At 35.1% G+C, this 12,595-nt stretch overlaps 1 protein-coding gene across 2 annotated transcripts in view; it reads left to right on the top strand.

Annotated features, from left to right (window-relative positions):
* LOC118750288 (Krueppel-like factor 10) overlaps window positions 1-11,005 on the top strand; it is a 36,498-nt gene extending 25,493 nt beyond the window's left edge. For both annotated transcript variants that reach the window (XM_036485013.1, XM_036485014.1), the window contains exon 2: window positions 7,742-11,005. In XM_036485013.1, the coding sequence (XP_036340906.1) occupies window positions 7,742-9,214 (1,473 nt within the window). In that variant the 3' untranslated portion in view covers window positions 9,215-11,005. The remainder of the gene's footprint in view (window positions 1-7,741) is intronic.
* Window positions 11,006-12,595: the final 1,590 nt, after the last annotated feature.

The raw sequence follows: 12,595 nt of genomic DNA, 5'->3' as shown, positions 1-12,595 counted from the left end.
AAGGACGAACTTTATTAACACTTTCAACCCTCCTGCCCAATCCTCATTATTGATACAATTTCTTACCAATTCGACTATTTGAAACGTGTTCAGTTTTCTGCTTTTTAATGTGTGAAAGATTATGAAAATTAAATTTTCCCAGCCAGCAAGAAAACGTACATTTTACGAACATTATGTTTTACGAGGGATTCTCGTATCGCCAAAAAGTTAGAGAAAAGCTCGTAAACGATAAAACAAAAAAATATAATAGAAAGAGGCTTGTAGTAATTTGTCAGCACAAGAAAAAATTTTAGTTATGTTGACAATTTTTCTTCAATCACAATATTTTATAAGTAGTTTGTTAAATATTCAATTTAAGAAAATTATTAAGTATGTGATTTATTGGCAGACTGGTGCAAACGCCAAGGACGATCTACCACTTTCTTTTATAATTAAACTTCTTGGCAGTAGCTACTACATATGTAATTCAAAAATACAAATTAATTTAACGAGTTTTGCAATTCTTTCACAGGCTGCGCGGAGTAACACTAAAGGATTTAAACGTTTAATTCCCCTATCTCGTAAGTTTATAGTTATTTATTTTTTTAATTTGCTAGTTTATTAGGTCTTTGCAGTTATTGAACTTAATGTTTTATTGATAATATGGCTTCTCAATTAAAAAGGCGTGCGAAATCCGAAGCCTTATCCGTACTAGCGTCAATAAATGATTCATTAAAAAAAAATTATTACAGATGAGGTAGCAAAACTTTTCTCGTGGAAGGGAACTGGTACCAAAAGCAGCGCTATTGGTTTGGCAACGATTGCGGCAATAAGAAGTACGGATCATAATATTATTTATTACCACTTTTTACTTAATTAAATTTTCCGGTTTCCAATGGAGTTTAATCTTTCACTTTATTTTCTTAGGTGCTTTTCGTCAAAAATTTAACTCCCACGAAGAAGTTTTTATTTCCGTATCAAAGAAGCACTTCCAATATTCACACGACCGGCAAAAAAAATTGGCAGCCTATCGGCAAAAAAGATAAAAAATAAATTCAGCAACTTTATAATATATATTAAACCTCTCTTATTTAATTGTTAATTTGTTAATAGATAGTTTGTTAATATTTATTTATCTGAAAATATCTTCACATATACAGTGCAAATTTAATTTTAGTATAACAAAGTGCACGCTTGAATAGCTAGAGAACCTCTTTGTTTTTTGACAATTTCTTATACGCAGTTTCTTCCATACAAAAAAAAACAATGTCGCACATAATTTGCATGGAAGAAACTGCGTAAAAAAATTGCCAAAAATCAACGCGGTTTTCTGGCAACTTCAAGCTTGCACTATGTTATACTAAAATATAATGGGATTTAAAACTGCACACTTAGAATTTTTCTCAAAAATCTGATTTGAAAGTAGATCTTCATACTAACTGTATTTAAAAAAAAATAATGTGCGGAAAGAAATTCAAGTAAAAAACTTTGCATACATTGCGAAAAATTATTTTTATAATTATAATTCCATTCAATAAAAGAACTACAATAATTTGAATTAATTAATTGCCTTTATTTTTAGCATTCAAAAACAGTAGATAAAGCAGTGTAGAAAAACGCTTTTTTAATGTAAATTAATCGTTTACGAGACTCGTTTACAATTAAAAAACGGACGTAAAAATATTCGCATACGAATGCTTTTTCGATCCGTTTACGACTGTTCGTAGGCGATGCACAATTTAAAGCGAAAAAGTGCTCGAAAAAGAGTCGTAAACGGCTATCATAAACGATTTTTAATCCGGTTTTTCTTCGAGAAAATATCCAATTACGAGCTTGTTTACGATGATTTTGCTGGCTGGGTTATTCACACTAAAATGTTTTCTACTTTAACTATACAAAACTAATTACCTGACATTACCATCTCCAAACTCACTTTCTTTTAAAAGACTGTTCAAATCAATTGCCATTTCAAAATTGTAAACATAGATTCGAGAATCGGAATCAGCGAACTCAAAAACCCCAAAATACCCTGTTTTAATAAAGTTTACTGATTTCTTAATTCTTTCTTTTCGCCATATTTGATCCCCCATTTTGAATTTTTGAAATCTGACTTCAGATTCATAATAAGCGACCCCGAAAGCGTTTGCATGCCACGTTTTATCAAAAAGCCTTGATTTTTTAATTTTTGTATTCACCATATTGGATACGCCTCACATTGTAAGATTTTACCCATCTAGCTGCTTTTAATTCTGTAAGTCGAAAACTATTGAAGATAGATTAGTGAAATTTTGCACAAGGTACGTTATAAGATAGGCGAAACTTCTTACAAAAAATTTGTCATTTAGAGTTACTGTTACGCCACCCTATTATATAACTGCAGTTTTCAAAAAGGCAAAAGCTGAAATATTTAACTAACTACAAAAGCTAAAATGTCCAAAATTGATATTTAGAATTTTCTTATAACAAGGAATTATAAACTGATAGAAATGGACTTAAAAATATTTTTTTTTTAATTATGGGCGTGGGAAATATCGATAAAAGAATCAAGTTGGCTCAACAAAATTCCGTTATAAGTTCAAAATTTCTTACTTGATTTACAAAAACGGGGTACTATTGGAAAGGTGTTGAATCAAGCTTTCTCTATTTAAAAGCGATAATACAAAAATTTGTCTCGGTCGAGATAAAATGTAAATGAATTACTCGAAGAAAATAAAATTGCTGAAAAAAGAAAATTTCATCAAAACCAGCACTTTCCAGCAGTTAAAATTATGTTATTTAAAGTCTAAGAGGAGTGGCAAATAAACTAAAATACAAATTGTATCGAATAATTGCGCATAACGAGTTTGCGGGTCTAATGAAATTAATAAATTGCTAAAATTAAATTTAAGTTAGCATCGTTTTACTTTGATATGAAATACTCAGACCTAGTTTACTAAATTTCCAAAAATGTGTATTCATTAAAAAGAACAAACCTAAAAAAATGAGACCGAAATGGTACGAGTATTCTAGCAATTGTTTCAAAAATGTATATTCATTAAAAAGAACATACCTAAAATATAAGACCAAAATGGTATTTTAGCAATTGTTAAATCACATAACACCGACAAATTAAACATTAAGATTCAGTTTCAAATATACAAGTTTAAATATTATTGGGCTCGGTAATTTTCAAAATCAAACCCGGTCCCCGCCCTACACTTTGATTTAAATTTTGTAGTTTTTGTTGTTTCGTCTTAATCAGGCATTTCTGAAAACATTGTCAACGTTGTTTTGAAATTTGGCGGCATAAAATAATTTAATTAATATTTTCTAGAATATGGAAATAATACACTGTGCGCCATTTTGAATTTTTAAAATCTGACTTCAGTAATCAGTGACCCAAAAAACATATAGAAACACAGTTGCTTCAAATTGTGTCAAGGCGTCTTTGAGCAAATAGTTTTGTCCACCTAGATTTAGATTTCAGACCACTGTGGGGCGCTGTTCAATCTAAATGCAGTTACCCAGCAAACATTGAGGTTAGTTATCGATTAGAGAATGATTGGAGAACGAGCCACATTCTCCATTCTCAAACGTTAGAGAACGAGTCGAAAAACTATCGAGAATCTTAGCGATCTCAACAAAAATGGGACATAGTTCTCGACTCGAGAAAATAGGAATTCTCTAATCGAATTCTAATGTTGATCTCTAATGGGATTCAAATGTGAATTTCAAACTGCTGTTTTGCTTTATTAAATAAAACTCTTTGTTTGCAAAATTTGTATTGAATGTATTTGCAATAAAATAATAATGAATTATTTGAACTTGAAAGTAGTTTTTGATTAATTCATTTGGAATTTCGCTTATTTATATTTATTTGAATTTGCGTTGTTTCTCTAATCATTCTCGAATCGAATTCTAATGCAGTTCTCTAACTTCATCGTCTTAAAGAATTGCCCTAGTTATCTAGAATTGCCCTAGTTATCTTATGTAATGTGTTTGCTGGGTAACGTGATCTAAGTTTAAACCGGCACTGCAAAACTGGCCCTAAGCTGTTACTTATTATAAAATTTAATAAACCAAAATTTAATTTTATAAATCTGTGCAGATATGTATTTAATTGTATACATTATTTTTTAATATCTGCAAGTACTAAAAATTTCGCCTTTGATTTATATGGGAAAAATAAGATTTTTCGTAGAAATGGTATAGAATTCTTGAAAATCAAGGTTTTTCGATCGGAAAATTCTGGTTCTCTTTAGGAGACTTTCAATGATAATACCCAATTGTTTATTTAACCATTTTTTATTACTAACGATATTTTATTGCTCCCCCATTGCATTTTTCGGGGTTTTTGTGGGTTTTTGGCAGACATATAAATTATAGATTTCAAAATAAAAAAAAAAAACAAGGGTATATTTTTTTCGGTATAGAACAATCCTAGGGGGTGAAAGCATAAAAATTCCGACTTTACTTTTTACATGCATTTTTGGCCCACCCTAGTGGACATGCTGATAGTAGCCCATTCTCGCTGTATTGCCACTTTTAACTCTTTCGCTGTGTTAAATTGACGTTCATTGAGTTCGGGGGGCAAGCGAGCCTGTTGACGCTAAACTGCGGCGGTCCGCGTTTGCGCGCCACTACTGAAAAACCTAAGACGCTGAGAACAAATATGCGCATCGAATTGAAGGCTTAAAACAGTAACAATTTACATTTAACTTCCAATAATTCGATTATCAGTTATTGGCAAAAATACCGTTCGATTTTATGCGTATACTGCAGAAGGGAATTTAACGCAGAACTACACTGTATGCAAAAATAGAGAGCAATTCGTTTAAAATAGTTCTATTTTATGCAGATGTATGCCTGTATACATAATTGGAATGTTTCAGTAAAATAAAGCCACAGAAAATACTACTCACGGGCTTTATTTCCTTTTTTATGAAATAAATCAAGCGGGCATTATTTCATTTTCTTTGAGAAATAACGCCCGCGGCCATTATTGCTCTTTCTCAAAGGAAATTAAGCCCACGTGAATTTTGGTGAAGTTGTACCAAATTTTTGAATAAAAAATAAATTTTGGGCGGGACGAAGTTCGCCGGGTCTGTTAGTATATATCTCAATGTGAATGTTTCAATGAACTACGACGCGGAATCGCACGAAACTTTGCACACTTATTTGTTTTTATCCCGGGAAGGTTATAGACATAGAAAAAAATCGGCACTACTGGAAAAGGGGGCGTGGCACCTCCCATACTAACTAAAACTTTCATGTTGTATATCTCTTAAAATATTTGTGGTAGAGTACTGGAACTTGGTGTCGAGTTAAATGAAATTAATTCCATACTCACATATCTATGGTAGGTGCTTTTAGTAAGGTATATATATAAATGAGTCTGTAAAAGGGGGCGTGGCACATCCCAAATGCGTGGAATTTTTAATCAGCTATAACTTCGGAACCATAAGTCACATAAACGTGAATCTTGGTATGCAGATATATCTATGGTACATAGGTGCTTATAGTAAGGTATACATAAATGAGTTTGTAAAAGGGGGCGTGGCACATTTCATAGGCGTGGAATTTTTAATCAGCCACAACTTCGGAACGATAAGTCACGCGAACTTGAAATTTGGTATGCAGACATACCTATGGTAGGTGCTTATAGTAAGGCATATATACATGAGTTTGTAAGAGGGTGCCATATCAGCCATAACTTCTGAAAAGTCACATAAACTTGAAATTTGGTATGCAGACATATCTATGGTACATAGGTGCTTATAGTAAGGTATGTTCAGTCATGCCCAGCGCAGGGCACTTGCATATAGAATTCTGCCAGCGCAGGGCACTTGCTTATGGAGTTCTGCCGACGTTGGGCATGACTGGTTTATATAAATGAGTTTGTAAAAGGGGGCGTAGCGCATAACACAGGCGTTGAATTTTGTATTAGCCATAACTTCAGAACCACAATTTACATGGCCCCTTTAATTCTTTCCGATATGCCCTTCGAATTTACAGGACTCAGTTTCCAGTTCGCTTAGCTTTTGCAATGACAATAAACAATAATTCCTTAAAGCAAAACCCAAAACTTTATCGAAAATAAAATCTATGATAATTGCATTGGAAAATGCATTTATGTTAATAGAGGCGTTGCAGTATTAAAAACATGCTGTGAAATAATATTAGAGTTATTATTCCAAAGAAAATAGATAGCTAAAATTTTAATATTACAACATTGGTATTTCTAATACTACTTACATACATATCGTCGTTTAAAGTGCAAAACCGCGTAACTGACATTTGCTGCCGAAAATTGGATTTGCACACACAAGCTCTTGGCTCAATTCTTATCCATTCGTCCTGAAATATACTTTCCAAAAATGCGATTGCTTTATAAAAAAAAGAGAACCATTTTGAAATATGAGTGTTTTTACTATCTAGAAAATAATTTATGCAACCTCACATACGCGGTTTTCCATTATCTTGATACGCGGTTTTGTATTTTGTTGATACGCGGTTTTTCATTTTGTTGATACGCGGGTTTGTACTTTAAATGACGATATATTATTTATTGGAGATATTTTAATGTAAATAAAAGCACCTGCTGTGCCAAAAAGTTATTATTACATTTCATTACATAAAGCTATACAACTGTCATTCAGTATTCCCTTATAGTAAAATTAGAGCAGAAATAAGATACAACGTCTTTACATAAATTATTTTTCATATTTGTATAAAGACGTGGGGTGAAACCCGCAAGTAAAAGCTAGTATATAAATAAATAGTAACTGAGCAAACAACAAAGACAATAGCAATATTACTTTCTTGTTTGTTTTGTACTTATTTTACACTTGTTATATTTGGTTTTTTACCTCGAGAATTTCGTGCATATTTCACTAACCAGTAGCTCGTTTCTGTAACAATTCACACTTTTGCTTGATCCCACCTACTTCACCACTATATGGCTATGTATATCTATATAATTTTATCCTTTCTATAAAAAAAAAAATAAAATACTTCGAAGTATAGTAAAATAAAAATAAGATCACTTTGTATTGCCTAAATACCTGAACAAGAAAGTTCATCGCCGTTTTTGATTTATCTTTAAAGAAAATTTAGAAATAGCTTGGAAACACAAAATATTAAATCACGTTTATCACTTTGCGCTCATAAAAAGGAAAAAGCGACGACTTTAAGAGTATACTGCAAGAAAACGGTAAATTTTTGATTACATAGTAATGTAGACTTTTACATACTTTCATTTGGTACTAAAAACTTCTTTGTACATTGAATTTCATTTTTTGAATTAATCTCCAATATCGATATCAATTACCCCACTATGCGACGATATACTGCGCTCCAAAAGGCTCAGGAGGAATGATTATGCATGTCCTTAAGAAGAACCAAGTTTCTATTTGAATAGTTTATTTTTAGGACCGTTTTCTCAAGTAGTTTTTAAAATTTATCTGCCCCTTAAACACAAATTTTGTTCTCAAAAATGAATGAAATGCCACTTTCCTCCCGTGGAACGTCTGTTAAATTTACTTATTTTACAAACTTATTTTAATCACAAGTTGTAGATGAATTCTTTTCTATAAGTTTTACTTTATCATCAAAAGCAAAAGTAAATCGAAAATGCCAATTAATCTGATATTAATATATTGTAACTACCCGCAGTTATTTTTGTTTGCCTTCCAAATAATAACTTGGTACATTAATCGAATAGTAAAATTTTATTGCGATCCCTGCTAAAATCGTTGATAATTGACTCTATCTTCCTTTGCAGGATGAAAAACCATCAGCACAGCATTTACATGAGGACATGTTCAAAACAAAACTGCATATGCAGCTCAGTCAACAAAAACAACAAAAGAAACAACAAGAAATTATCACACCAAATCCTTCAGACACCGAGGATGATGTTGAAACTCCACCTTGCAAGAAGCAGCGCTTTGAGCTGCCACAGCCCGTAGTTACACTCACACCACCTCCAGAAACACGGAAACATATGCGCTCACAAGGACAGCCGCAATCTCAGCGAGTCAGTGTTATTATGCACGTCAATAGCTTTGGCATTTGCTCCACCATCGACGAGAGCTCTTGCTCTTCGACCATTTCCAACGCCTCTATTGCGTCCATCGCAACCACCACCAGTAGCACATCCGCCTCAAAAGTACCTATACTAACGTCCGATGATGACTGCAGCCAAACAAATGTGTGGCGCAGCTTGAAATTCAAAATGAACCGCACGCGTTGCGGCAGTTTTTCAGCGGCATCGTCTGTGCCGAATCAGCGGCAGCCAGAGGACGAGCAAACAGACATACCGTTAAAATCTCAACCTCTTATGGACCCACCACAATTACGTTGCACTCTGCCCTCTGTTTCAATCTCAGCGGCATCCATGCAGCAGCAACAATACACCTCCTCTCCGCCACAATATCAAGTAATAGCACAGAAAAGTATTTATATTACGCCGTCAGCGTCTCCCTCCGCGTCGACAGGGAGCAATGCTTCAGTAACAATTGCTCCAGTCATTCCCCCTCAATTGTCGGTACTGAACGCTATGATGCAAAATGTCACAGCTAGCCCAGCAAAAATCGCAGCGCCAACACCCAACTTAACCCCAGTGCACAAAATGACTGCCGCGCAGATTGCTGCTGAGCGACGACGCATTTACGTTTGCGAATACCCAAACTGCGGCAAAAATTACTTCAAATCCAGTCATTTGAAAGCGCATCAACGCGTACATACTGGCGAGCGACCGTTCATCTGCAAGTGGGAAAATTGCGAAAAGCGCTTTTCGCGCTCGGACGAGCTGTCGCGACACAAGCGCACACACACCGGGGAGAAAAAGTTTGTATGTAGCGTCTGTCAGAAGAAATTCATGCGCAGTGACCATTTGTCAAAGCATGTCAAGCGCCACGGCAAGGATAAAGCAAACGGTGTGAATCGCAATGTGGCTGCGGCAACAATGGCAGCCGCAGTAGCTGCCGCCTCAGTAGCTACAAGTGGACAACAGCAGGCAGGTGCGAATAATGTTGTTTACAGCACCATCAATACAACAAACTTACGTTCAATTGCGCCAGCGGGCAGCGCGCCAGTGACGCCGAAGCATGCGCCGGCTCCCCTCTCTGGCCTGCAGATACAAATCTGCAATGCTAACGACCTTTTGCCCATGCGGCAAGTAGGTGCGCTGCCAACGACATTCACTAGGCTCATTGCTGATCAGCAGCAATTTCAGGCGCAGCAACAACGTTAAAGCATAAAAACGTGGTTTTAACCTTATTAGTTATTAAGAACACGCAAATATGCATCCGTCATTCCAAAAATCTAGAATATTAAACAAAGCTGTAAATTTGCAAGACAGTGGTAGCGAATCAAATTTAGAATATAATCGGGGCTATCACTGAATCAATCGTAGTCCGATTTCTGCGAAATCTACGAGAATGTCATCACTTTAATCCAAATTGCTACGAACGGACGCATTTGTTGTTATTACGTAGAATCGTTCAACGATGTATTCAGTGATCGTACTGAAAGTGTGGATAAGAGTTTTAATTAAAAATAAAGAAACCTTTCAATTTCTGATTTTTCAAATCATAAATAAACTACGTTTCAGCTACCATCCAATGGAAAATGATGTAAATAAAAGTTAAAAATTTGCAGCGCCCCAGCAAACATATTCTCTAACGTTAGAGAAACGATTGGATTTTACATCCGAATTCGAATATAATGTAAGGTGAGAGAACTATGTTAGAATTTGATTAGAGAATGATTAGAAAAATTCTAGACATTTGAAACCAATTAGAATTCAACGTTAGAACACGATTAGATATGTAAATCTGTTCCCGATATCGCGATCTAATTCCCCTTATTGTAGAGAATGCTATAATTCACGACAGTTTCCCTAACATAACAAATAACCTGTAGTTAGTGTTAACCAGACATTGAGAAACTAGCCCTTAGGCGTTTAGCAGATAGTGTATTAAATCTGATAAAAATATTTATGTAAGAGCAGTCCATAGATGTTGTCAACCCACAAAACGTGTATGTGCACTTTTTTCTTCTCGAAATCTCTTACTTATAGTATGGATGTAATTCTCTTCACTTAAGTAGCATTAAGGGCCATTTTCTCAACGCCTGGTTGACAGTAATCTCCGGTAAAACATCGTTATCGACGTTACGATAGTAACCGGAGATTAGTGTCAATCAGGCTTTGAGCAAATGGCTCTTAGGGCCAGTTTATCAATGTCTGGTTAACACTAACTGCAGGTAAAACATCGTTATCGACTCCTAGTTATATGCTATGGAGTCTATCACGTCGATAACGATGTTTAACCTGCAGTTAGTGTTAACCGGACGTTGAGAAACTGGCCCTTATTCTGCAATTATCTTTTAAGGCCCGTTTGCACCATGTCCAGTTAACACTAACTAAAGAGATCTACAGCTTTATGGATCAGACGTCAGATGCAGGGAGGCGATAACGATGTTAAATTAACCAGAGATGGGACAAACGGCCCAAATATTTGTATTTGTTAATTTTACTGCTAGCATTTAAAAAAAGTTTACAAGAAATGTGTAAAAATAGTAAATCTGTGATATTTAAGTTTTCTTAATCTAAGAAAATATGTGCATATCGTTACCTTAATGCAAAAAATCCATAACTGACTAAAATTTGTATTGCATCAAACGATATGGGAACTAGTAGTTCGATGAAATGCATCATAATCAGTTAAGTTATGGCTTTTTGTATTTCAACGAAGATGTGAGATCGGGCTTTTCTCTATTAAGGTAACGATCTACAGTTAATTTATTAACTTATAAATGTACATAAACTTACTTAATTAACTTTCTTAGTTGCATATAAATAAATATAATTATGTTATAAGAAATATTGGTAAAAAAGTGTGATTTGGAAAAAACATAAAATAAATGCCAAGCCTAGAAAAATTAAAAAAAGTATATTGTGAAGGCAGTAAATTATAAGAAGGCAAACTTATGCATTAAAACCTTAAATGAAATACAAAATATACATATGTACATACATACACTATACTTGGGATCGTTTTCGCCATCTCTGGCTAACACTAATTCCCCGTTAAACATCGTTATCGATTCCCCGGTATATTGTGTTAACCAGAGATGATGAAAACGGCCCTTAATGCGTTTTATTTTACTTTAAACAGATCATCTTATACGCAGTGTAGACGCTTTGAGTGATATAAAGTTATGCTTTTTTGGGTGAACTTTGAAGAACGCTTCTTTTTTATAATTTTCTCAACACCTTATGCTCAGTTTTAACTGGTCATCTTTTCTATTAACAGCTCTATTCGGCACATTGCCGATCATTTTGTAACAAGTAAATTTTATTAATAAACATTACTACCGCGATTAAATGTATAAATGGTAACACGGTCAATATTTTCAGGTATTCAACAATTGTTTTGTGTAGATATGCGGGTATGAAATATTTCATAAACAATGGGTCGATTATGGATATCAACGCAACGACGGTTGATTGCCTGCCAGCAACGCAATTGGGAAGAAAATTTGTTTTACGAATAGCAACTATCGCAAGTTGCTGCAGAGTTATCGATAATCGAAATTTTTCTGTACGGCAACCAGCAAGTGGTTTTAAAGATACTGGGATCGAATCGTAACAGTCGTGAACGAGCAACTCGTCACATAAAAATGCGTATTTCGGATTATAACAGTGGGCCTGTTCGAGGCATGTAATAAAAGCGGCAATACTGCAGCGGTGATAGAAATTTACATCACTGCTGCAACTGCCCAACTGATAAAACTTCGTTAGAAATTCACAACGAACGTGATACTTTAATGGTTCGCGCAATGCTGCGGTTGTGATAGCAACTCGAACAAGCCCACTTTAAACTAGAGATTGACAAACGATCCTGTTTTTGTGACTTTAAAGGCCCGTTTACATACAACTTTGGCGTTGCGTTGGCGTTGGTGTCGCCTCGACAGCTGACTATGAATACATGCATTTATATGAAAGTCTCAATATAACCAAAGTTTGGCAACGCCAACGCCAACACAACGCAGAAAGATGGCCAACTCTCAACTTTTCGCGCACGTCGTTCGTCAGCTGTTCTAAATAATCAAAATTATGTGATTTAATTTTCATTTTTAATCAAATGCGGGCAAGAAATATAGTTTTTAATCAGTGTTGCCGCGCCGTCTCAAGAAAATGTATCCCTAACCAAGCCAAAAATGTATCCAAATGTATCCAATTTTCTTTTTTTACATATACATCTCATACCAACCTCCATGGTAGCCATGAAATGCCGCGCATCTCTTAACGAGATGGCTGAGTCATTTCGCCCAAAGGTAATATGGGTTCCGGGACACTGCGGCATAGAGGGGAATTGTAAGGCCGACGAACTGGCGCGACTTGGCACGAAACTTCCTTTTGAGGATATAAATGACGAAATAGGAATACCCTTGCAAACTTGTAAGCTACTTATCTCCGAAAGGCTCACTAAAGTAGCGAACGAAAGGTGGCAGGACGAAATAAACTGCAAAACTGCCAAACAATTATGGCCGGTGCTCAGCGCCAAACGCACTGGCCTACTACTGAGTCTAAATAAGTCCAATATTAGATTATTAGTATCCGTCATAA

The sequence above is a fragment of the Rhagoletis pomonella genome, unplaced genomic scaffold (genome assembly GCF_013731165.1).
Source record: "Rhagoletis pomonella isolate Grant_MI unplaced genomic scaffold, Rhpom_1.0 Rhpom_scaffold_00196, whole genome shotgun sequence".
NCBI classification, from domain to species: Eukaryota; Metazoa; Arthropoda; class Insecta; order Diptera; family Tephritidae; genus Rhagoletis; species Rhagoletis pomonella.
Note: the sequence above shows the minus strand (reverse complement) of the source record. Positions and strands in the feature narration are given on the sequence as shown.